Source organism: Nicotiana sylvestris, chromosome 12 (assembly GCF_000393655.2).
Source record: "Nicotiana sylvestris chromosome 12, ASM39365v2, whole genome shotgun sequence".
Classification (NCBI taxonomy): Eukaryota; Viridiplantae; Streptophyta; class Magnoliopsida; order Solanales; family Solanaceae; genus Nicotiana; species Nicotiana sylvestris.
The window spans coordinates 25,723,295-25,751,192 of NC_091068.1; the positions used below are offsets into that span (position 1 = coordinate 25,723,295).

The 27,898-nt window shown below is 40.3% G+C and overlaps 2 protein-coding genes across 2 annotated transcripts; one reads left to right on the top strand and one right to left on the bottom strand.

Annotated features, from left to right (window-relative positions):
- Positions 1 to 895: 895 nt before the first annotated feature.
- On the top strand, positions 896 to 4,595 carry LOC138882807 (uncharacterized). The gene is made up of 5 exons (XM_070163440.1): positions 896 to 923; positions 2,053 to 2,606; positions 3,202 to 3,339; positions 3,400 to 3,728; positions 3,824 to 4,595. The coding sequence occupies exons 1-5, from the start codon at positions 896 to 898 to the stop codon at positions 4,593 to 4,595; spliced, it is 1,821 nt and encodes a 606-aa protein (XP_070019541.1).
- Positions 4,596 to 23,169: 18,574 nt separating this feature from the next.
- LOC138882808 (uncharacterized) lies at positions 23,170 to 23,725 on the bottom strand. The gene is made up of 2 exons (XM_070163441.1): positions 23,540 to 23,725; positions 23,170 to 23,433 (listed from the first exon to the last, which is right to left on the bottom strand). The coding sequence occupies exons 1-2, from the start codon at positions 23,723 to 23,725 to the stop codon at positions 23,170 to 23,172; spliced, it is 450 nt and encodes a 149-aa protein (XP_070019542.1).
- Positions 23,726 to 27,898: the final 4,173 nt, after the last annotated feature.

The window sequence follows — 27,898 nt, forward strand, 5'->3', positions numbered from 1 at the left end:
TACCCCAAATTGGCAAATAATACGATCCCTAACAAAATCTGCGAAGACTTTCTTCGATACAGCCTTGTAAGATGCAGCCTCAACCCATTTTGTGAAGTAGTCTATGGCCACTAAAATGAACCTGTGCCCATTCGAAACGGCGGGCTCGATCGGACCGATGACATCCATTCACCAAGCGACAAAAGTCCAAGGTGCACTTGTTGCATTGAGTTCATTTGGTGGTACCTGTATCATATCTGCATGTATTTGGCACTGGTGACACTTTTGGACATACCCGATGCAGTCCGTTTTCATAGTCATCCAAAAATATCCTGCTCTCAATATTTTCTTGGCTAAAACGAAACCGTTCATGTGTGGCTTGCAGTTCCGACATATATCTCTTCGAGCAGTTTGGAAGCTTCCTTGGTATCAACGCACCATAATAATCCTAGGTCTGGAGTCTAATGTGCCGGTGAATTTCGGCACATTTAATACAAATCGCTTAGATTTTAGCTTGTTTTAAATGCAATAATCTTTAATACTTATGTAATTTTAGTGTTTTTGCAGTGTATGAGATTTAAGGACCTAAGAGCATGGAAATGAAATCAAAAGCCACAAAAGGACAAGAAAAGAACAAAATGCGATCGCGACTGTGGAAATGCGGACTGCAAATCCAATATGCGGACCGCATAATGTTCAAAGGAATCGCAAACCCCAACAGTTTGTTGGCCAAAGTCCAGTGCAAGAAATACGATGCAATTGCATAACAGGTTTGTGGGCTGCATAGTGGACCGCAAACTCGTTGTGAGAACTGATAACGGTGGAAAATGCGATGAGAAATGCGATTGCATATCTACAATGCGGACCGCAAAACTGGAATGCGATGAAGGCTTAGAAACTAGAGTTTGAAGATGCGATGGATATGAAGAGAATGCAGACTGCATGTCTGTTATAAGATAGATATGCGGTCGCATAATTGACCTAGAAGGGTATTTTTGTCCGATTTTGGTCCCGAGTTTTGACCCACTATAAGTAGATTTATTGGGATTTTGTGGGGGCATCTTGTCTGGTTTTTGAGCTACAATCCAAGTCTTTAATATTCCTCTCTTTTGGAAGCTTTTGAAGGAAGAATCTTGCACTTTGTAAGCTTTATGGCATTAAATATTCTCATCCTTTTGTATTTTAGTATGTATAGCTAACTTTAAATACTAAGGTTGTGGACCCTAAATGGGTGTTATGTTAATGGGTGTTTAACATTGAATATATGCATAGTGGTTGGTTGATATATATTTATTTCTCATTCTTCATTTATTGTTGGTGGTTGCAAACATTAACAAGTGCCATTAAATTCTTTCTTTATTTGGGAAAGGGAGTTAGAATTTGGTAGAAGTAAATATCAAAGACTCAAGGCTTTAAACTTTGTTTAATAGAATCGCTTAGGAATAAGTGGGTTTTATTTGGCATATATTGATTGTTCTTATTTGCAACTCTTTTATATATGAAAAATCATAAAGATGAAATACTACCCAACTATTATAAAATATTGGGTAGTCATTTAGAAATTATTTGTATATCTAAAGAACCTAGCATTAGAAATATACATATTAACACCGATAACATTACACTTCATTGAAAGGGACACAACCTTGGTTTCCTTAATCAAACTATTTACATTCTCAATGTCACAATTGGTTATTTCTTCAAATCACAATTATATCATACTCTTGTTACAATTAACCGAATAGAATTACGACTTAAGTTAAGTAACACACTACTCGAGTAACCTTTTCACACCTATTCCCTGTGGGATTCGACCCCAACCTTGTTGGGTTATTATATTTGACATCGACCTCCTTACACTATTTAATTAAAGTGTAATTTGAGCGTATCAAATTTTGGCGCCAATACCGGGGAATACGATTTTAAAATTTCTAATTAGTGTGTGCTTTACTTTACATTTTTATTCTATTCCATCACACTTTTCTTGTTTTTCTTGGTGTTGATAGGAAAACATGGCCGAATATGAAGAAGAAATGGAGGAGCAAATGGAATAAAATCCTTTTGCGGACATAGATGAGTACATCGAGGATACAAATGCTATTGTACCTCTGGTGTTTAGTGCTGCAACTTTCAAGGTGGAACATGGTTTAATTCTTATGCTCAAAGCGGAGGGGTTTTTCAGGAATTCCACTGATGATGATCCGACACAACATCTTAGAAAATTCTTGGGTGTATGTGCGATGCATAAGCAGAACAACATCTCTGATGATGACCTAAGGTTGAGGGTGTTCAAGTACTCACTAGATGGGGACGCAAGGAAGTGGCTTCAAAATATGCCACACTCCATTCATTCTTGGCCTGAACTTGTCCGAGCATTCTTAGCTAAATGGTTCCCACAAAGTAAGAAGTCTGAGCTCAGGGATAAAAGTTTCTTTTTCAGTCAAGTACCGGGAGAACATCTACATGAGGCATGGGATAGATTCAAGTTATATTTGGTGAGGTCTCCCAACCATGGTTTTCTGGATCCTATCTTTTTTGAAAAATTCTATATGGGTTTGGATCCTATGAACCAATCTATAGCCAAGAATGCAGCTGATGAATCTTTCATGGAAAAATCATTCGCAAGAGTCACATAAATACTTGACAAAATGGCAAAACATAATCAATCATGGCACTCAGAAGACACCACAGGTGGAATTGCATATGGTTCTCCTTTCTTGACCACCATGATCAAGAAAAATAAAGAGAGAGATTAGTGATTGTAGGGCTTGCCACAAATGTCAATGTGTTGACAAAGATGTTCACCGAAAGCCAAATAAAGAAGGTAAATGTGGTGGAGGATGTGCAACCCATATCAAATGAAGACTTTGAGGAGGCAAACTATGTCAACAACTCTCAAGGAGGTTATCAAAGGCAACAATACCAAGGTTAAGACAAAATCTATGGAGGCCTCACCAGCAAGGACAAGGCAACCAACAGTGGCGAAATGACCAAGGTGGCTCAAATCAAGGAAATTGGAACAACAACAACAACTTCTCAAATCGGAGTTCAAACCCGTATGTTCCTCCAAAGGGTCAATATTCAAATCAAGGTTCCTCAAGTGAGTCTAAGTCGGAAGGCATGCTTGAATGGGTATTGCAAAATCAAGAGAAGTCCGACACTTCTATGAGGAATATGACCGAGCTTGTTGGTTCTCATACTGCATCCATTCAAAAATTGTAGATGCAAATGAGAGACCTCTCTAGGGAACAAAATCCGAAGCAAAAAGGGACACTTCCAAGTGACACAATTGCGAACCCAAAGGGTAGTAGGGGTGATCCAACTTCCCATGTCATGGCAATTACGACTCGGAGTGGGAAGGTACTACAAGGAGGGAGTGAACAAGTGGTTGAAGTTGAAGAGTCCGAACAAGAGGTTTAGATTGAAGAGCCAAGTGTTGTTGAAGTTGAAACGGTTTCAGAAGAATTGAAAGTGCAATCAGAAAACCGAGAAGAGGTAAAGGAAAAGGTAAAAGAGACACCAAAAACTCTACCACCTATTCCTAGACCTCTTCCTCCATTCCCTCAAAGACTTGCTAGGAAGGTTGATGATAGAAAACTCAAAAAGTTATATGACATTCTCAAGCAATTATCGGTGAATATTCCATTTGTGGAAGCATTTCAAGAGATGTCAGGTTTTGCTAAAGATTTGAAAGACTTAATTACCAAGAAGAGAACCACCAAGAATGAAGTGGTGAATGTGACTCACCGGTTAGTTCCATCATTTCAACATCCACCATTCAAAAGAAAGAAGACCCGGGAGCTTTCATCATTCCTTGTACTATTGGTGCACATGATTTTGCAAGAGCCCTTTGTGATAATGGGGCTAGCATCAACTTAATGCATCTTGCCATTTACAAGCAAGCAGGGTTAGGCATGCCAAGGCCCACAAGTATGAGATTGCAAATGGCCGATCGTTCCATAAAGAGACCGGTGGTAATTGTTGAGGATGTGCTTGTTAAAGTGGGAAAGTTTCATTTACCCACCGATTTTGTAATCCTTGATTGTGCGGTTGACAAAGAGATCCCTATCATTTTGGGGAGACCATTCCTAGCCATAGGAAAAGCACTAATGGATTCAGAACGGAATGAGATCAAGTTCCGTGTGAATGATGAAGAGGTCACATTCCAAGCAAGCAAGGGTATGAAACTACCACATGAATATGAAAGCATCTCGGTGATTGATGTTGTTGATGAAGTGGAAGATGCGGTTGAAATGAAGATGGAAGAACAATGCCTTGGTGAGGCATTGGCGGTTATTTTGGTGAACTTTGATGGTGAAGATATGGAAAGATATATGGAATCGGTCAATGCATTGGAGGGGCTTGGGTCCTACACTTATGCTCCAGCAAAGCTCTCTCTCGACTTGGAGAATAGAGCAACTCCTCCCGCAAAGCCTTCTATCATTGAGCCACCGCAACTAGAGCTCAAACCACTTCCACCACACTTGAGGCATAAATTTATTGGCTCAAATGTGTTACATCTCACGTTTTCGTACGTTAAAATTTCGTTTTCAGTTAACCAACATAGACTCGGGGATGAGATCATCATGACATTAACGTACTTACGCTATTTATAACAAGTGATGAATAAAAGTCATGAGGGATAAATGGGTACGCGGATTAACAAAACGAGTTTCGTTGAAAGTGAATAATTTGGAATAAAATACGGGTCGAGAGATAATACCCAAAAATTATGAACTAGTACCATGCATGGTACCATATGAACACGGTAGTATAATAAATAAAGTATATATGAAGTGTTTTAAAAAATAATAATAATAAATAGAATTTAAGTAATTTTTGGTAAGTTTTAAATTATGCGGGTAATTGATTAATTACCGGGTAATGGGACAATACCTAATTAATTAACTAATTATAAGATAACATTAAACCTCCCAAACGTATCAGCAAGACACATTACAAACAAATGACCCTTAGTCATTTGTAATTAGTGGCAAGCTAATTGATATCTAAAAGACACATCACTTCATTTCTTATATTTTGTCACTTGCATGATTAACCTTCACAAACATATGTCAATTAAAAACTTAAAAACAAAATTGACCTCTCACCAACATCTCCTATGGACTTTATACGTTAGTTTATCACTTTTTACCATAATTTGTATCATATCTATTATATCAGTTAACTTGCTAATATAGACAGGACCAAAATCTAGCAAGATTGAAAACTGCTATTTACGTACTAGTCTAAATAGTGTAATCTCCAACTCACACTCTGAGTATAAAGAAAAGAGTTACTACAATCAGAACGTTAGCAGTTCTTGCAAGGTTTCAACAAAACTTCCTGCAACCTTCTCCGAGAATATCATACGGATTTTACCCTACTCCAGGTATGTTAAGGCCCTCCCTTCTTTCTTTTGGCATGGTCCAGATTATACGAAAGAAACGAGCAAATAAACGGTTTCTATAAATTATTCTATTCATAGAAATAGTAGGGGTGTCTATATTTTTGATTCCCCATGAGAATTATTATTTTCTTCTGTTCATGGGTCTCAGACTAATACGCAGTTGGAAAAATTTATCCGGAAGGAATATTAAGATTATTACGTATTTTTCATGCATTTCATAAATGGCGTTATATACGTGTATATATGTAAATATATGTATATGGGATATGGGAAAAGGTTACGATATTATATACGCACCATCACCTGATCAGTTGGTATATGATGATGATATTGCCCACGGTGGCTAAAATATGATTCAAACGGCGTTATACACGCGTATATATATATGTATTCAAACGGCGTTATATATGCGTATATATATATATATATATATATATATATATATATATATATATATATATATATATATATATGTGTGTGTGTGTGTGTGTGTATGTATATGGGATATGGGAAAGGTTATGGCGTTATATACGCACCACCACCTGATCAACTGGTATATGTTGATGATATTGCCCACAGTAGCCGAGATGATATGATGGGATGCCCTCAGTGGCTTGTTGATATTATGTACACCATGCCTATGCATGGCATAACATTTACACGCACGTGCATGATGTTATAAATGTTTCAGTATTTACAAATTTATTCAAATTTAAAAATGTGTTTCAGTATTCCATGTTTCATCTATGTATTTTACGTACTAATTTCCATACCTTACATACTCAGAACATTTTTCGTACTGACGCCCTATTTCACGGGGCTTGCGTTTCATGCCCTCAGGTACAGGTAGGCAAGCTGACGGTCCCCCTTCTTAGGATCCCTGATCAGCGAGAGTTGGCGTGCTCCATTTGATCCAGAGCTGCTTTCGATATTGGTACGATACGTTTGTACATATATATGTATATGAGTATGACGTGGCTCAGTCCCGTCTTTGTATAGTTATGTTTCTATTAGAGATCTGTAGACAGTATGTCTAGTTGGGTTGTATGTGGCCTTGTCGGCTTTCAGTTTTTGATGTATAGTTGTCTATAGCAGCCTTGCCGGCTCGCCCACTGTATTTTGCCTGTATACGTACATATGCCTTGATGGCAAGCTTCTTTCACATATGTTAATTTTGTAATGCAGCAGATATTATTCAGGTTCATATTTTAGACACATGCTTAGGGGTGTTTGACAGGTAAGACTCAGGCGCCCATCGTGGCCCATCGATTTGGGTTGTGACAAAAGTGGTATCAGAGCAGTTCTGTCCTAGAGTTGTCTACAGACCGTGTCTAGTAGAGTCTTGTTTATGGGTGTGTCGTGCACCACACTTATAAACAAGAGGCTACAGGACATATATGATGCTATCCTCTCTTTTTATCTTAAGATCGTGCAATACAAGAATTCTTGTTCCTAACGATACGCTATATTTTCAGCAATGTCTCCAAAGAGTACGGCCGCCCAGAAGGGAAAGTCCGTGGCTGGTGAGACTAATAGTCGAGCACCACGAGTTACCAGGGCTCGGGGAGAATCTCATGGTAAGGTTCCACCTCAGACTTCACATACCCCGCCTTTTCCAAAAGAGTTCCGAAGGGCACCAGCTCCAGCACCCGCCCTTATACATTTAGCACCTCAGCAGGATACGTCGGGTTAGGAGATGAGAGATGCTATTCAGTTATTGACCCGATTAGTAGCCGCACAGGCTCGGTATTAGGATGCAGGTATTGGTCACGCAGATAGGTCCGTGAGCGCGAGGGTTCATGACTTTATTAATTTAGACCCTCCAGTATTAACTGGACCAGACCCGAATGAGGACCCTCATGTATTTATTGATAGAGTACAGAGGACGTTACGGGTAATGAAGGCCACTGAGACTGAGTCAGTTGAGCTAGCTTCCTATAGACTCCGAGATATTGTAGTTAATTGGTACGAGTCTTGGGAATTGTCCAGAGGTGAGAATGTCCCTCCAGCGATATGGCAGGAGTTTACAGAATCTTTTCTTTATCATTATCTGCCACCAGAGCTTAGGCGAGACAGAGTTGATAGGTTCTTGACCCTTCTGTAGGGAAACATGAGTGTTCGGGAGTACTGTCTTCAGTTTGATTCGTTGGCTAGGTATTCTCCCACTATTGTATCTAAGATGGAGGATCGGATTCACCGGTTCGTGATGAGATTAGAGCCTTACTTGCTTAACGATTGTATGTCGGTTTCACTTCATCCAGACATGGATATTTCTCGTATTCAGGCGTACGCTCAGGGTGTAGAGGAGCGTAAACAGAAACAGAGGGCCGATCGTGAGCATGATAGGGCCCAGAATAAAAGAGCGAGGTCTTCGGGTCCTTCTGGTGAGTTTCGAGATGGTCAGAGGTAGCAGTATTTGATATATCCATCCCAGCCCTCGGCTAGCGCGCTCCCTCAGTTTGGAGGAAAGAGATTTGATCGTTCTACATATTCAGGGCCTGGTCAGAATTTTAGGGCCTCAGGTTCTCAGTATAGGGGTAAGTCAAATCAGATGAGGCCACCCTTGCCACGATGTACTCAATGTGGTAAGCAGCATACCAGGCAGTGCCATATAGGATTAGGTGTTTGTTATACTTGTGGTTATCCGGGCCACATTATGAGGGATTGTCCGATGAGAGGTGATGCAAGCATAGCTCAGCCAGCGGGATCTGTGGCTGGATCGTCATCATTTGTATGCCCCCTAGGCAAAGTCCCCAAGCACCAATGAGTTGTGGTAGAGGCAGAGGCAGAGCATCTAGCTCGAGCAGTCCTCAGAACCACATTTATGCATTGGCAGGATGACAGGACCAAGAGTCATCGCCTGATGTTGTTACAGGTATATTATTAGTCTCCTCTTACGATGTATATGCACTTATTGATCCAGGTTCCACCTTATCATACATTACTACGTTGATTGCTAGTAAGTTTGAAATAAAACCTAAATTGGTTGAACCTTTTGAGGTGTCTACACCTGTTGGGGACTCGGTGATAACTAAGCAGGTATATAGGGGTTGTATAATAATAGTTCATGGTCGACCTACCGTAGCAGGCTTAATCGAGTTAGATATGGTAGAATTTGATGTTATAATGGGTATGGATTGGTTGGCTTCTTGTCATGCCAATGTTGATTGTAGATCGAAGATAGTCCGATTTTAATTTCCGGGGGAGCCTATTTTGGAGTGGAAAGGTAACACGGCATCGCCGAGAGGTAGATTTATTTCCTATCTCAAGGCAAGGAAGATGATCAGAAAGGGCTGTATTTATGACTTAGTTCGGGTTCAGGATATGGAAGTAGAGTCACCAACCATTCAGTCCATCCCTGTGGTAAATGAGTTTCCAGATACCTTCCCTGATGAACTTCTGGGTTTCCCGCCAGAACGAGAAATTGAGTTTTCTATTGACCTACTACCAGATACTCACCCAATATCTATTCCTCCCTATAGAATGGCCCCCACAGAGCTGAAAGAACAACTAAAGGACTTGCTTGAAAAAGGTTTTATCAGACCTAGTACGTCATCGTGGGGAGCACCTGTGTTGTTTGTAAGGAAGAAAGATGGTTCCTTAAGAATGTGTATTGATTATAGGCAACTGAATAAGGTGACGATCAAGAATAAGTACCCGCTCCCGAGGATTGACGACTTATTTGATTAGTTGCAAGGTGCCAAGTGGTTTTCAAAGATATACTTGAGGTCCGAGTACCATCAAGTATGGGTTAAGGATGAAGATATTCCGAAGACAACATTCAGGACTAGATATAGGCATTTTGAGTTTCGGATTATGTCATCCGGTCTGACCAATGCCCCAACAGTATTCATGGATTTGATGAATCGTGTGTTCAGGCCTTTCTTAGATCTGTTTGTAATTGTATTTATTGACGATATATTGGTATATTCTCATTTAGAGGATGAGCATGCTGGTCATCTGCGTACGGTGCTCAGAGTTCTACAAGAAAGGAAGTTGTATGCAAAATTTTCTAAGCGTGAATTCTGGTTGAACTCTGTAACTTTCCTTGGGCATATCATTTCGGGTGAAGGCATCCTGGTGGATACACAAAAGATTGAGGCAGTAAAGACTTAGCCTAGTCCCACAACACCAACAGAGGTTCGTAGTTTTCTTGGGTTGGCAGGATATTACATGAGATTTGTGGAAGGATTTTCTTCCCTTTCAGCACCTTTAACAAAGTTTACTCAGAAGGGAGCAAAGTTTCAATGGACTGATGCTTGTGAACGGAGTTTCCAGGCATTAAAGGACAGGTTAACTTCAGCACTGGTTCTAACGCTTCTAGAAGGGACCGATGGTTATGTTATCTATTGCGATGCTTCAGGCGTTGGATTGGGTTGTGTGCTGATGCAGCATGGTAAGGTTGTGGATTATGCTTCTAGACAACTAAGAAATCACGAGAAGAACTACCCGACCCACGATTTAGAGTTAGTTGCGGTGATTCATGCACTAAAGATGTGGAGGCACTACTTGTATGGCATTCATGTTGATATCTATATGGATCATAAGAGCCTCCAGTACATCTTCAAGCAAAGGGAATTGAATCTTCGTCAAAGGAGATGGTTGGAGCTACTTAATGACTATGACGTTAATATTTTATACCATCCAGGGAAGGCAAACGTAGTTGCCGATGCTCTCAGCCGTAGATCTATGGGTAGCCTGTCGTATTTGCAGCCAGAAAAGAGGGGAATAGTCCATGAGGTTCATCAGCTAGCTAGTCTTGGAGTTCAGTTACTGGACTCAGGTGACATTGGAATTACTCTTCAGGATACGTCAACATCATCTTTAGTAACTGAAGTAAAGGAATGCCAGTACGAGGATCCTATGCTAATTCATTATAGAGATACCACTCTTTAGAAAGAGAAGACACCGTTTATAATTATCGAAGATGGGGTCCTCAAATATCAAGGTCGATTATGTGTGCCTAATATTGCAGGGTTGCGTCGGCAGGTTATGGGAGAAACTCACTATTCCCGTTATTCTATCCATCCAGGAGCGACAAAGATGTATCATGACATTAGGGAAATATATTGGTAGGACGGAATGAAAAAGGATATAGTAGAATTTGTTGCTCAGTGCCCTAACTGTCAGCAGGTTAAGATCGAGCATCAAAAACCCGGTGGATTATTGCAGGATATGGAGATTCCGACTTGGAAATGGGAAATAATCAATATGGACTTCATCATAGGCTTACCTCGTACCTAGTGTAGGTTCGATTCGATATGGGTGATTGTTGATAGGCTCACAAAGTCAGCCCATTTTCTGCCCGTTAGAACTATGTATTCCTCAGAAGATTATGCGAGGCTTTATATTAAGGAGATAGTACGACTGCATGGTGTACCTTTATCTATTATCTCAGATAGAGGAGCTCAATTTACAGCTAACTTTTGGAGGTCCTTCCAAAAGGGATTGGGGACTCAAGTAAGTCTTCGTACAAAATTTCATCCCCAGACAGACAGACAAGCTGAGCATACTATTCAAACACAAGAGGATATGTTGCGAGCTTGTGTAATAGACTTCAAAAGTAGCTGGGATGGTCATCTGCCACTTATTGAGTTCGCATATAATAATAGCTACCATTCCAGCATTCAGATGGCTCCATACAAAGCTCTTTATGGATGAGAGTGTAGGTCGCCTATAGGGTGGTTCGATGTTGGAGAATCTGGATTACACGGGCCAAACCTAGTTCAGCAAGCCATAGAAAAAGTAAAGCTTATTCGGGATCGACTATTGACAGCTCAGAGTTGTCAGTCATATTCAGACGTGCGACATTGAGATTTAGGGTTCGGGGTTGATGACTGGGTATTTTTGAAGGTGTCGCCTATGAAGGGTATGATGAGATTTGGCAAAAAGGGTAAACTTAGCCCACGAACTTATAGGATCATTCGGAGAGTGGGCCGATTAGCTTATGAGTTAGAATTACCCTTGGAATTGGAGTCTGTCCATCCAGGTTTTCACGTATCTATGTTACGAAAGTGCATTGGCAATCCTTCCCGAGTAGTGCCCACGAATGATGTACAGATTACAGAGGACTTGTCATACAAGAAAATTCCGGTTGCCATTCTAGACCGACAAATTCGCAAGCTGCGGAATAAGGAGGTAGCCTCCGTGAAAGTGCTTTGGAGGAACAACAATGTAGGAGAAATGATTTGGGAGGCCGAGGAAGACATGAAGTCTAGATATCCCTACCTATTTCCTCTTTCAGAGAAGGGTCTGACTGAGAAGTCATAACCTCAAGGCGCGTGTATACAATTTTCTGTTAATAATTGTCGTTGTCCTGTATATCGTTGAATTATTAAGCTTCTACAAGGAGAATTGGTAGTAGTGCTATGACCAAGCCGACCCTGCAAAAGTTATGCAGATTACAGGGAGTTTAACATTCGAGGACGAATGTTTCTAAGGGGGGAAGGATGTTACGTCTTGCGTTTTCGTATGTTAAAATTTCGTTTTCAGTTAACCAACGTAGACTAGGGGATGCGATCATCATGACATTAGCGTACTTATGCTATTTATAACAAGTGATGAATAAGTGTCATGAGGGATAAAGGGGTACGCGGATTAACGAAAACGAGTTTCGTTGAAAGTGGACAATTTGGAATAAAATACAGGTCGAACGATAATACTCAAAAATTATAAACTAGTACCATGCAAGGTACCATACGAACACGGTAGTATAATATATAAAGTATATATGAAGTGTTTTAAAAAAAATAGAATTTTACGTAATTTGTGGTAAGTTTTAAATTATGCGGGTAATTGATTAATTACCGGGTAATGAGACAATACCTAATTAATTAACTAATTATAAGATACCATTAAACCTCCCAAACGTGTCAGCAAGACACATTACAAACAAATGACTCTTAGTCATTTGTAATTAGTGGCAACCTAATTGATATCTAAAAGACACATCAATTCATTTCTTATATTTTGTCACTTGCATGATGAACCTTCACATACAGATGTCAATTAAAAACTTAAAAACAAAATAGACCTCTCACCAACATCTCATCTGGACTTTATAGGTTAGTTTATCACTTTTTACCATAATTTGTATCATATCTATTATATCAGTTAACTTGCTAATATAGACAGGACCAAAATCTAGCAAGATTGAAAACTGCTATTTACGTACTAGTCTAAATAGTGTAATCTCCAACTCACACTCTGAGTATAAAGAAAAGAGTTACTACAATCAGAACGTTAGCAGTTCTTGCAAGGTTTCAACAAAACTTCCTGCAACCTTCTCCAAGAATATCATACGGATTTTACCCTACTCCAGGTATGTTAAGGCCCTCCCTTCTTTCTTTTGGCATGGTCCAGATTATACGAAAGAAACGAGCAAATACACGGTTTCTATAAATTATTCTATTCATAGAAATAGTAGGGGTGTCTATATATTTTGATTCCTCATGAGAATTATTATTTTCTTCTGTTCATGGGTCTCAGAATAATACGCAGTTGGAAAAATTTATCCAGAAGGAATATTGAGATTATTACGTATTTTTCATGCATTTCATACATGTGCATTGACCCATGACCAGATGGCGTTATATACGCGTATATATGTAAATATATGTATATGGGATATGGGAAAAGGTTACGACGTTATATACGCACCATCACCTGATCAGTTGGTATATGATGATGATATTGCCCACAATGGCTAAAATATGATTCAAACGGCGTTATACACGCGTATATATGTATGTATTCAAACGGCGTTATATATGCGTATATATATATATATGGGATATGGGAAAGGTTATGGCATTATATACGCACCACCACTTGATCAGCTGGTATATGTTGATGATATTGCCCACAGTAGCCGAGATGATATGATGGGATGCCCTCAGTGGCTTGTTGATATTATGTACACCATGCCTATGAATGGCATAACATTTACACACACGTGCATGACGTTATAAATGTTTCAGTATTTACAAATTTATTCAAATTTAAAAATGTGTTTCAGTATTCCATGTTTCATCTATGTATTTTATGTACTAATTTCCATACCTTACATACTCAGAACATTTTTCGTACTGACGCCCTATTTCACGGGGCTTGCGTTTCATGCCCTCAGGTACAGGTAGGCAAGCTGACGGTCCCCCTTCTTAGGATCCCTGATCAGCGAGAGTTGGCGTGCTCTATTTGATCCGGAGCTGCTTTCGATATTGGTACGATACGTTTGTACATATATATGTATATGAGTATGACGTGGCTCAGTCCCGTCTTTGTATAGTTATGTTTCTATTAGAGGTCTGTAGACACTATGTCTAGTTGGGTTGTATGTGGCCTTGTCGGCTTTCAGTTTTTGATGTATAGTTGTCTATAGCAGCCTTGCCGGCTCGCCCACTGTATTTTGCCTGTATACGTACATATGCCTTGATGGCAAGCTTCTTTCACATATGTTAATTTTGTAATGCAGCAGATATTATTCAGGTTCATATTTTAGACGCATGCTTAGGGGTGTTTGACAGGTAAGACTCAGGCGCCCATCGTGGCCCATCGGTTTGGGTCGTGACAAAATGATACTTTACCGGTAATCGTTTCTTCTTTGTTGAATGATGTGCATGTAGAACAATTGTTGGAAGTCTTGAAGGAGCATATGCAAGTTAATGGATGGAAAATTGCGGACATCCGAGGGATTCCCGATGGCATTTGCGAACACAAGATCCAATTGAAGAGTGAGATGAAACCAAGTGTGGAACATCAACGACGGTTGAACCCGTCCATGCGAGACGTGGTAAATAAATAAATCATCAAGTGGTTGGATGCCGGGGTAGTCTACCCCATTGCCGATAGTTCTTGGGTGAGCCTGGTGCAATGTGTGCCGAAAAAAGGAGGTATGACCATTTGAAAACGATAAAAATGAGCTCATCCTAACAAGAACGGTGACCAAATGGAGGGTGTGCATGGATTATCGGAAGCTCAACAGTTCCACATGCAAAGACCATTTCCCTATGCCTTTTATTGATCAAATGCTTGATCGGCTAGTGGGAAGGTCATTCTATTGCTTTCTTGATGGATATTTCGGTTACAACCAAATCAACATAGCATTGGAGGATCAAGAGAAGACAACATTCACTTGCCCTTATGGAACTTTTGCCTTTAGCCGGATGCCGTTTGGTTTGTGCAACGTTCCGGTTACTTTTCAAAGATGCATGATGTCCATTTTCTCCGACATGGTGGAAGATTTTCTAGAGGTTTTCATGGACGACTTTTCGATGGTAGGTGACTCTTTTGAGAATTGTCTCAACAATCTTAGACAAGTGCTTAAGAGATGTGAGGAGACCAACCTTGTCTCAACTGGGAGAAATGGCATTTCATGGTGGATGAAGGCATTGTATTGGGGCATAAAATTTCAAAATATGGCATAGAGGTTGACCGGGCAAAGATCGTGATCATTTCCAAGCTTCCTCCACTTATCTCCGTTAAAGGTGCCCGAAGTTTCTTGGGGCATGCTGGGTTTTATAGGTGTTTCATCAATGATTTTTCCAAGATTTCAAATCCTATGTGCAAACTCCTTGAGAAAGATGCAAAATTTGTGTTTGACGAGAAATGCCTCATAGCCTTTGAGGAATTGAAGCAAAAGCTCACCACGACACCTATTATTGTAACACCCGATTGGTCTCTTCCATTCGAACTCATGTGTGACGCCAGTGGTATAGCTATTGGATCAGTGCTTGGACAACATCACAAAAAGATTCTTCACCCAGTCTATTATGCAAGCAAGCACTCAATGGAGCGCAAATGAATTACATGGTGACTGAGCAAGGTCTTGCCATTGTCTATGCCTTTGAGAAATTCCGGGCTTACTTGTTGGGATCCAAGGTGATAGTGTGCATAGATCATGTTGCCCTTCGCTATCTTATGGAAAAGAAGGATGCAAAGCCTAGGTTGATTCGATGGGTCCTATTGTTGCAAGAGTTTGACTTCGAAGTCAAAGATAGAAAATGGACGAAAAATCAAGTAGCGGATCATTTATCAAGGCTTGAAGAGGCAGGGAGACCAAATGGAGATCTTGAAATCAACGATGCTTTCCCGAATAAACACATATTGGCATTATCTAGCACTTTTACTCCTTGGTATGCCGATATTGCTAACCACTTGGTTAGTGACCTTATTACCGATAGATTGGAATCCTATCAAAAGAAGAAGTTTTTGAGAGACTGCTGGAAATACTATTGGGAAGAACCATTCTTGTTCCGTGTTTGTGCTGACAACATCATCAGAAGGTGTGTTCCAGAAGAAGAGATTATGCCAATTCTAAAGGCATGCCACGACTCACCAGTTGGGGGAAATCAAACGGTGGTTAAGGTTCTTGAATGTGGTTATTATTGGCCGTCGATTTATCATGATGCCAATCAAATGGTCAAGGCTTGTGACCAAGTCCAAAGGCAATGATCAATATCCAAGAGGCATGAAATGCCAATGCACTTTGTGATGGAGATAGAAATCTTCGACGTGTGGGGAATTGATTTTATGGGTCATTTTGTAAGCTCTTGTGGGATGAAATATATCTTTGTGGCTGTGGACTCTGTGTCCAAATGGGTTGAAGCAATTGTCTTACCAAACAATGAGGCAAGGAGTGTGACAACATTCTTAAAGAAAAACATATTCACTCGGTTTGGCACTCCTAGAGCCATTCTTAGTGATGGTTGGTCTTATTTTTATAACAAGGCTTTTATGGGGCTACTAGAAATATGGCGTCAAGCATAAGGTAGCCACACCTTATCATCCCCAATCAAGTGGCCAAGTTGAAGTTTCCAACTGGGAGATAAAGAACATTCTAGCAAAGACTATTAATGCAAATAGAACCGATTGGTCAAGGAAGCTAGATCATGCATTATGGGCATACCGCACGGCGTACAAAACTCCTATTGGCACTTCGCCTTATCGGTTAGTCTTCGGCAAGGCTTGTCATCTACCCGTGGAACTGGAGCACAAAGCCATGTGGGCTTTAAAGAGGTTGAACTTGGACTGGGATAAAGCTGCAAATTTGAGGTTAACACAACTCAATGAAATAGAGGAATCCTTTTCCATGCATATGAAAGTGCAATTGTGTATAAAGAAAGGAAGAAGTTCGTCCACAACAAAAAGATCTTGAAAAGGGAGTTCAAGTCGGGTGACTTGGTTTTGCTCTTCAACTCAAGGCTCAAATTGTTTTCGGGCAAGCTCAAATCGAAATGGTCCAGTCCATTCAAGGTGGTCAATGTCTCTCCTTTTGGAGCTGTGAAACTAGAATCGGAGGATGGGCTCCGAACCTTCAAAGTGAATGGCCAGTGAGTCAAGCACTGCCTGGGCACAAATGGAGAAAAACACTTGGTGGAGCAGTTGGCTCTCAAAGATGGTCCGTGCCTGACCAATGAGTGAATCCAAAGACACGCCAACTTCGTCGTGCCATGACTTAAATCAAGCGATTCATGGGAGGCAACCCATGTGTGGTAACACCTTTTTTGTCCTTTAAAATTTTAATTTTTGTTAGATAGATTTAATTGAGAAATTTAAAGTGTGTGTTAGAGTGCAGGGGATTCAAAAGATCATAACACTGGGTAAGACTACTTGTGAAAGGGAAGAAAATTTACCATGGAAAGTTAGCTACACATATACGGTCGCATTTTAACTATGCGGACCGCATTATGGTCACAAACCCAGACAGTTTGTTTGGCAAAAATTGGTGGTAAGAATGCGACAAGGAGGTGCACTTTGCGAACTGCATTTCCATTATGCGATCGCATAGTGCACCGCATTTTGGACCTCAAGCAACTCAAAATTGAATCCACCGCATAACACTTATGCGGTCGCATAATGTATTATGTGGTGACTTACCCATCGCAAATCTCCCAGGTAAGTCCCTCGCATCTCTTTAGCATTTCAAACACTTTCAAAACAATAAAACTTTTTTATCATAACGAAAAAAGGGGCAAACGAGAGAATTCAAAACGGATAGTGAATCAATAACGTAAGACAACACCTGTGAAGTCATCTCCCAAGTGTGCTCATTAATCCATCACTGGTGTGTTTTTCCTGTCACGATTTCATCCTCGTAAATTTTAGTTTTAATTTTGTTTTTGTTTCTCCTGTATTTATTTCCTATTTTCGTTTTCCTTTTTGTAGTTGGGTATCTGTTCATAATGTGAGGGGGTTCTTGGATAGGTAGTATGTTTGGGGTGATGGGTAGTGAAACTAGGCCCGCCATTGTTGAGGGTTAAGTTCAAACGTTGGGAACGATGACTTCTGCTGACCGCATAGTCGATTTGCGGTCCGCATTATTGCCGCAAAAATGAACCCTAGGTGGCTGAAGAAAATTACACAATGCGGCGACTTTGCAATCGCATAATTGATAAGCGGACCGCAAAGTCACCGCATACTGAGACAGTTTCCCTGGTTTTGTAACATGGTGTTTGCAACCAATTTGCGATTGCATATCCATATTTACGGTGGACTTTGCGATCGCATTGTGTGATTATGTTTTCCAAGCATTTAAGTTTGCGATGGTTATACGAACCACATAATGGATATGCTATCGCCTAATCCATCACATACCTAGATCATTTCAGCAGGCAGAGAGTTCGTGACAGGTTTGCGGTCCGCATAGTGGTTATGCGATCGCATAACCTGTCACATACTTGCAATTTTTGGTACTTTTTCTATTATTGCCTAATATGTTGCTCACATTTCATTTCTGTGCAGATATGGTTCCCAAGAAACATACAACCTCTGCCCAAAAAAGGGGCTCCGCCAGTCGTCAAACTCCACAAGCAAAACGTTCACGATCGGACCCTACTATTACACTTCCCTCCCAGTCTGATGAGGAGGAGACCTTGCCCTCAGTTGACCTACAAGATGAGGCAAGAAGAAAAAGAGGAGATGACTTCCAACTCAGGTTTGGGGTCGAAGGGTCCAAGAAGCTATATAGAGAAGGGCTAACAAAACGTAAAATCCTGGCCGAAAAGTAACTGAGTCTGAATGGGCTACAAGAGCAGTACCCCCACATATGGGAGAACATCAAAGCAAGAAAATGGGAGTGCTTCACTGAGCTGCCTGATGACTATAATGAAACACTTGTCCGTGAGTTTTATGCCTCGTATGGAGCCTCCATGATTGCTCACCACAAGCGCAACAAGGTTTTCTGTGACATTGTATTGGTTCAGGGGAAGAAAGTGTTCTGCAGCAGTGAGACTATCAATGAGTTTTACTTCCCTGACTTGAGCCCAGGCACAGCTGAGTATGCCGCCAAATGGGCAAACCGGGATAATGAGCGTAGTTGGATAGCTTCTGTGATAGCCAAGGGGACCCCTGCTTGGATCAACCCTTTGCATAAAATATTCAAGGAGAATCTTGCACGAGAGGGCATATTTTGGCTTAGCTTTGTCACATCTCGATTGATACCGTCCAGAAATGACACTGACATAAGCATTGAGAAAGCTCTTCTCATTGCATGCATTATGGCGGGAATCAAGATTGATGTGGGTGATTTTATCTTTCGAGAGATAGGGATACGGGAAAAATAGACAACCACTTCACTTCCATTCCCCTGCTTGATCACAACCCTCTGTAAGGCTGTGAAAGTCCCTAACATGCCACACACTGACAAGATAGAGAAGGCGCTGAAGGATATTGATATCACACGCATTAATGATGCAGCAGATGTTGCTCCCACAGAGGTTCAGACTCAGGTTCCTGCTAATGTAGAGCCCTCAGATTCCCAGACTTATGTGTCTCCTCAGGCTCTAGTTACATCCACTTCCACTTCACAGCCCACCTCTCAGTCCACCATTGCTCAGCCTTCTACTACACTGCCAGCGGTTTCAAGGCTTGGTCTCTTAGCTCAACATGCCAATGCTAAGGTAGACCAGCTTCTGAAGAACCTCCCCTCCCTCATCAAGCAGGCATTGATCCCTATCCAATCCTCAGTGACGACACTCCAACAGTAACAAACATCTTATTGGGATCGCTTGACGTAGCTTGAGGTGGAGGTTGAGAAGATAGAGTGGGGTGAGGTTAGTTATTTGCCAAAGCTCTGGGAGGATGTTTCCACTATGAAGACTGAACTCCACAAAATTCAAACTCTGGAGTTCGATCTATCATCCTTCCTACCCAAGGAAGGTGAGCAGGGAACAAACACAACAGTACATGGATTGGATCTTGACTTCTCTACACTGATGACAGACACTGCACCTCAGACTGCAAGGGCTTCCCAGCCTCCAGCTCTCCATGCACGTATTGACATTCCTTCTGAGGAGGATTCCGGACACTCTGCAGAGTCCGAAGTTAGGGAGGCAGATGAGGGAGAGACTGAGGAGGATTCATGGTCCGGGGAGGATAAAGGCCCTCAAGAGAAGGGTAAGCATATTGCTGTCCTTACAGTTGAGGATGAAGAACAAGCAGCCATTCAGAAGGCGATAGAGCATTCGCTAGCAGACATAGTCACCCCAGCAGATTCATCTACCACTCAGCCATCAGCGGGCGAAGCTAGCGGCTCACAGGCCCCAGCTCCAGTGTTGGGCTAGCCAAAGATCCCTCCTCTATTAGAGGAGGTCACTCCTCAGGCTGAGATCTCATCGATCCCAACTTCAGCATCAGAGGGTGACCCCACCATCATTCAGTCAGCTTCAGACTCCCATAGCGCTTAGTGTGATTTAGAGAGCCCCTAAACTCTGTTTTACATTCTTATACATTGGGGACAATGCATGCTTTTTAGTTGGGGGTGGGATAGCCTTGTATAAATTTTTGTGAATCCAACTGTTGTACATGTTTATGTTTTTATGCTATATAAACATACTTTTGTATATATTTGTGTTTTGTGATTATGTATATATTTGTGTTTTGTGGTTTTAGTACATAAGTTATCTTTGTATATAAAAAAACAAAAATAAGTAGATAGTTGTATGTTCATCTTTAGTATAGCAATGAATCCCCTTCTTCGCCGGGTTCTTTTCCAATGGTGTAATAGTAGAACCAGGGTAGTAGAATGAAATTTTTTGACTGGTTTGGTGTAATTGTCTAGTTTCAAGCATGTGTTCTTATATATAGCCTATACCCTTCCATTAATATAAAAAAAAAGAGATCAACTGTGTGAACTTGAGGCTCGCTCTTTGACTCTATGTCTACCTAGAGTTATACGTGTAAATATGATGAAAGCTTTGAGTCGCCAAGTGTTGACTCGAGGGCTAAAAACTATGTTAAGCCAAACAGTTTGTGTGCCATGTGTGTGAGTCTTTGTGTAAATAATTCTTGTGTTTACTTCTGCCATCTAGAACTTGCCCGGTTGATTTTTCGATGCTTATAATAATTACATTTGGTTGGAGAAATGACCTTAGGTCGTCTTTGTGATTTTGGAAAACTAGTTAGCCTTTCAAGCTACCCATTGTACAGATAGTATCACTAGTCACCCCACTTGAGCCTTTAACCTTTTCTTTGGCTACCTCATTACAAACCTTTCCCTTTTGTAAAATAATTCTCTCTTTTGAACTCGTCCCTCCTTGAACATTGAGAATTAAGCTAAAAGCCTAAGTTGGGGGTGTGGTGTCAAGCCAGAAATTAGCAAGGTTGTGCAGCGAGTGTAGGAAAGTATACCTCAAGGTGTGAAACTACTCAAGCTCCAAAAACAAAACAAAAAAATATAATAAAACAAATTTTGCAAGAGAAAAGAAGAAAAAAAAGAAAAAAAGAGAGAGTTGTATGTATATATACATATGGAGTCTTGAAGAGAATTAGAGAGGTAGTTAAGGTAGCTCAATGTTGGGAAGTAGAAGCTAATGAGGGCTATGTGGTTTGAAAAGAAGCAAAAAGCAACAAGAAAGAAAAATGTGAGTAGTGTTCAAGGAGGGTGTAGTCACTTGTACCCAAATGCTTATCCGACCCTTCCCTAAACCTACATTACAAGCTTAAAAAGTCCTTATGGGATATCCAACCGAACGTTCTTAGAATAAAGCGATAAATTAAAATAAGGGCAAGCCTATGGTATGGTATGTTGTAACACTTGAAACTCTTTTTGAGAGTGAGTGTATTTGTGAATTCGTCCCTTTTTGTTGTCATTGTAAATATTGTGAGTTTGGGACTTTCTTTCTAGTGAGAGCACATGAATTGTAAGGTTGGACAGAAGCTGAGTTTTTGAGTCAAATGCAAGTGCACTCAGTTGAGGGCAACATTTTGTCAAATTGGTCGAGGCTCAAAGTTTCACAAGTGGATTAGTTTCTTTGTAAATATTGATGGTTCAGGAAGGGTAAACAAACAAAAGGGCATGCTTGTAGTACTGAAAACTAAAACCGTCCATGGTCGTTATTGTTTTATATCGTTTAGATGGAGTCTAGAATAGGATAATGTCTTTTTAGTTGCTTGAGGACAAGCAAAAGTTTAAGTTGGGGGTGTTGATGTGCCGGAGAATTTCAGCACATTTAATACAAATCGCTTAGATTTTAGCTTGTTATAAATGCAATAATCTTTTATACTTATGTAATTTTAGTCTTTTTGCAGTGTATGAGGTTTAAGGACCTAAGAGCATGGAAATGAAATCAAAAAGCCACAAAAGGACAAGAAAAGAGAAAAATGCGATCGCGAATGTGGAAATGCAGACCGCATAATGCTCAAAAGAATCGCAAACCCCAACAGTTTGTTGGCCAAAGTCCAGTGCAAGAAATGCGGTCCAGTATACGATCGCATAACAGGTTTGCGGGCTGCATAATGGACCGCAAACTCGTTGTGAGAACTGCTAATGGTGGAAAATGCGATGAGAAATGCGATCACATATCTACAATGCGGACCGCAGAACTGGAATGTGATGAAGGCCTGTAAACTAGGGTTTGAAGATGCGATGGACATGAAGAGAATGCGGACTGCATGTCTATTATGAGACAGATATGTGGTCGCATAATTGACCTGGAAGGGTATTTTTGTCCGATTTTGGTCCCGAGTTTTGACCCACTATAAATAGATTTATTGGGGTTTTGTGGGGGCATCTTGTCAAGTTTTTGAGCTACAATCCAAGTCTTTAATATTTCTCTCTTTTGGAAGCTTTTGAAGGAAGAATCTTCTTTGTAAGCTTTATGACATTAAATATTGTCATCCTTTTGTATTTTAGTATGTGTAGCTAACTTTGAATACTAAGATTGTGGACCCTAAATGGGTGTTTAACATTGAATATTTGTATAATGGTTGGTTGATATATATTTATTTCTCATTCTTCATTTATTGCTGGTGGTTGCAAACATTAACAAGTGCCATTAAATTCTTTTTTTACTTGGGAAAGTGAGTTAGAATTTGGTAGAAGTAAATATCAAAGACTCAAGGCTTTAAACCTTGTTTAATAGAATCGCTTAGGAATAAGTGAGTTTTATTTGACATATATTGATTGTTCTTGCTTGCAACTCTTTTATATTTGGAAAAATCATAAAGAGGAAATACTACCCAACTATTGAAAAATATTGGGTAGTCATTTAGAAATCATTTGCATATCTAAAGAACCTACCATTAGAAATATATCATATTAACACCGATAATTATATCATACTCTTGTTACAATTAGCCGAATAGAATTACGACTTAAGTCAAGTAACACACTACTTGAGTAACCTTTTCACGCCTATTTCCTATGGGATTCGACCCCAACTTTGTTGGGTTATTATATTTGACACGATCGCCTGACACTATTTAATTAAAGTGTAATTTGAGCGTATCAGAGTCCTTCTGTACAAAATTCCTCCACTTTGGAAGAAATGGTTGGATAAACTTCAGAGTGTGCGTTTCTGAGTATGATTTGAATGCTCCGGGTATTCTCCTTTTGCCAAGTATTCCTTGATATCATGGAACCACGGATTCCCATCCATTTCTCCTTCAACTTGAGCGCAATAAGCTGGCTGATTATGGATTCTTACTGGAACAAGATCGATGAAATTCTTGTCCGGGTGCTGTATCATGGAGGACAAAGTGGCATGTGCATCTGCGAACTCATTTTGGTTTCTCAGAACATTTTTGAATTCAATCTTTGTGAATATCTTCATCAGTTCTTGCACATGATACAGATACAATAGTATTTTGGTATTCTTTGTAGCCCACTTTCCTAGGACCTGATGTACCAAAAGGTCTGAATCACCAATTTACCAGCAATTCCTTGATATTCATGTCAATGGCCAAATTAAGCCCCAAGATGCAAGCCTCATATTCTGCCATATTGTTGGTGCACGAAAACTTGAGTTTCACGGATACCAGATGATGTTGACCTGTCTCTGACACCAAAACAACTCCAATACCCTCACCTTTGAAATTTGCAGCCCCGTCGAAGAACATTCTCCAACAGTTGTAGGTTTTGGTGATATCTTCTCCTACAAATGATATTTATTCATCGGGAAAATACGTTTTCAATGGTTCGTATTCTCCTCCTACAGGATTTTCTGCCACATGATCTGTTAATGCCTGTCCCTTGACCGCCTTTTGAGTTACATAGACGATGTCAAATTCACTCAACAATATCTGCCATTTTGTCATCTTTCCTGTAGGCATGGGTTTCTAAAATATGAATTTAAGAGGATCCATCCTTGATATGAGATATATGGTATAAGCACAGAAGTAGTGCCTCAATTTCTGAGCTATCCATGTCAGAGCATAGCAGGTGCATTCCAGCAAAAGAATACCTCGCTTTATAGGGTGTGAACTTCTTACTCAGATAGTATATGGCATGCTCTTTCCTTCTTATCTCGCCATGTTGTCCCAAGACACAATAGAAAGCTCCATCTAGTACGGACAGATAGAGTAGCAGAGGCCTACCAAGTTCCGGTGGGACAAGGACTGGCGGTATGTACAAATACTCCCTGATTTTGTCAAAAGCTTTTTGGCAGTCTTTAGTCCAACTTGTTGCAGCATCCTCCTTTAACATTTTGAAAATTGGCTCACAGATCACGGACGATTGCTCTCGGTTGATATAATTGAGACGCCCCAAGAAACTCATCACATCTTTCTTGTTTTTTGGAAAATCCTGGATAGCCTTGACCTTTGACGGGTCTAGCTCAATTCCTCGGTGGCCGCCGATGAATCCTAACAACTTTCCAGTAGGGACTCCAAAGGCACATTTTGCGGGATTTAGTTTCAAATTATACCTTTGAAGTTGATCAAAGAATTTCCTCAGGTCTGCTATGTGATATGTACCCTTCTTGTATTTGATGATGGCGTCATCCACGTACAATTCTATCTCTTTGTCTATTATGTCGTGCAAAAATGGTTGCCATGGCTCACATATAAGTGGCCCCAGCATTCTTTAGACCAAATGGCATCATTTTATAGCAATACACTCCCCATGGCGTAATAAAGGTTGTCTCCTCGGCATCTTCTTCATCCATCAAGAACTGATGATATCCCGTGAAGCAATCCACAAAGGATTGAAGTTCATGTTTGGCATAGTTGTCGATCAGTATGTGTATAATGGGTAACGGGAAATCATCTTTGGGACTTGCTCTGTTTAAATCCTAATAATCGATACATACTCTGACCTTCCCATCCTTCTTCGAAATTGGCACGATGTTAGCCAACTAGGTAGGATATTCGACCACTCTGAGAACCTTAGCTTTGATCTGCTTGGTGACTTCCTCTTTTATTTTTCATACTCATATCTGGCTTGAATATTTTGATTTTCTGCTTTACAGGTGGACACATCGGATTGGTAGGTAGCTTATGAGCTACTATAGACGTGCTTAAACCAGTCAAATCATCATAAGACCATGCAAAAATATTTTCATACTCTTTCAGGAAACGAGTGTGCTCTTCTTCATCTGATTGTGACAGGTGAATGCTTATGTGAATTTCTTTGACTGTTTTAGAATCTCTCAAATTGACTATCTCGATTTCGTCCAAATTGGACTTGGGCTTGTTCTCAAAATTTTCCACTTCTCTGATAATTTCTTCAGGGATTATATATTCTTCTTCTATTTCCTTTGAATCACTATACTTATGTTGCGTTGTCTCATTACATGTCATAGTCATGGGTTCAACAGGATAAGTAATAATAACACTGTACAGAAATGTAACGGATAATAATGAATACTAAAATAACAATACATTAGATAAATCTTGAAAATATTAAAACAAGTATGGCTTGATGACTCGAGCAATTATTTCAAAACAAGATATGTGCAAAACAAAATACTGAAAAATGTCTTAAATGCCTAGAATTGCTTTGAAATAGATTGTGTTAATTGCCAGGCTACCCAGGAACTCGACGGGCCCGAGATAATATGGCAGTCCAGTTCTTGAGAACAACTCTTTTTCCCACGGTCTGAATAGTAAGGTCTTCCTCCTCCTCAACAACAACTATTGCATAGCAATCCATGTATTCATCGTCCAGAAACAGATTCCTTAGGCCAGCTAAAGCTTTATCTTCTTCATATCCCCATATCACGTCAGTTTGTTGAAATGTCTGGTGTAAATGCGGTAATGGCTATTCAAGAGGGTAATAAGGATCGCGCCACAGCGACGGCCAATCATTATACTCCTGCCAGGCGCTTTAACTGTACTGGCTTGGTAATCTCTTGGAGATTCTTGTCGAGACCCTTGTCGGGATCATACCTTGTCCATAACTATATGCTTTCAATCTTGTTACTCCACCATTTTTCTTTCTCAATTGCATTGACACGCTCGATGCGATGGTATGTTTCTCCACCCAACTTCCTTCTATTTTCAATGACCGAAACAGTTTGATTGGTGTAAATGGGATTACTTCCGTCCTAGTGGATGATTACTTCCTGACGATTCCATTCGAACTTTACGGCCTGGTGTAAAGTGGAGGTTACAGCCCCAGTAGCATGTATCCAAGGTCGTCCCAACAACTGATTGTATGTGGCGGATATGTCTAGTACTTGAAATTCAACGTCAAACCAAGTCGGGCCCATTTGCAAGCAGAGGTTGATCTACCCAATTGTGTCCCTTTGGGACCCATCGAATGCTTTCACGTTCATAGTTCCTGCTCGTATCTCATGTAAACCTTTACCCACAGAGTGGTCAACGGACATATGTTGAGACTCGAACCCCCATCTATTAGGACCATGGCGATGAATTTGTCCTCAAATTGCACTTTGATATATAATGCCCTGTTGTGTCTTAATCCTTCCGACGACAATTCATCTTCGTGGAAAGTGATCTTGTGGCTTTCCAATACTTGTCCTACCATATTGGCCATCTCTCCACTGGTAATGTTGTTGGGTACATAAGCTTCATTTAACACTTTCATCAATGCATTCCTATGCGCTTTGGAGTTCTACAGTAGTGAGAGAATGGATATCTGAGCAAGGGTTTTGTTCAAATGATCAACCACAAAATATTCTCTCGCCTGCACGTTTCTCCAAAGATCGTCCGGGCTAGTTTCAATGATAGGTGGCTTGGAGGTGGCTTCTTTACTCATTCCTCCTAAATGCTCGGTCGTGTAAACCCTGCCAGTTCTGGTCATGCCTTGTGCTGCACCTGTTTCCTCCATTTTCCTTTTTCCTTTCTTTTCTCGGCTCTGTAGCATAGTCCCAAGGTATAGCATTGGATTTAAAGGACGGTGTAGGTGCTATCGTCACGGTGAAGGGTGTGGTCACTTCTACCTCAAACGAAGTTGGCGTGGCTGAGGGTGTTGTTACTTCAACCTCAAATGGAGTCGGTGAGGCTACTTCAACCTCAATCGGTGACTAAATCTGCACCATAATAGGTGTGAGAGTGACTAGAGGTATTTTAGGTTCATCCCCTTTATGAATGAGTCCAATTGACCTTTTCAGATCCCATTCTTCATCGGTTTCTATCACATTTACTCCCTCACCCTTGTGATCCGGGAGAGGATTGTTGTAGACATTAGGTGTAGCCTCTTTTACTTGTATAACCTTGGTGTCGATCAATGTCTGGATCTTATCCTTCAAAGTGCAACATTCATCGATAGTATGACCCTTCATGCCCGAGTGGTAGGCACATGTCTTGTTTGGATTGACCCACTGAGAGGAGTTTTCCATGGCAACAACGGGAATATGAGTGACATAACCGGCAGCTTTTAGTCTTTCATACAATTGGTCAATGGTTTCAGCAATTGGGGTGTATTGTTTAGGCAGTCTGCAGTCGAAATTTGGTTTGGGTTTTTGGTAATTTTGGCGGGCTGGTGGGGAGTGGTAGTTGTTGATACCCAATTTTTTCCTCATATTTTCCAATTGTATATATATATACTTTCAAAATAGTATATTTACATCATCATTTGGTTTATAAACCTATACAAGCATTTTCTATAATTTGTTTTCATAACTTTTAGAGCTTTAAATTAATTTTCTGCATTTAAATTACTTGAATAATTATTAATTATTCTTTCAAATTATTTTATGATGACTTAATCATCCAAATTACTATTTCTTATCCTCGTATATGTTTCATAATATTTTTCCTTTATTCCGTATAATTATGTTTGCATTTTTAAGCTATTTACCTAATTTTGCAATAATAGCCTATATTCAC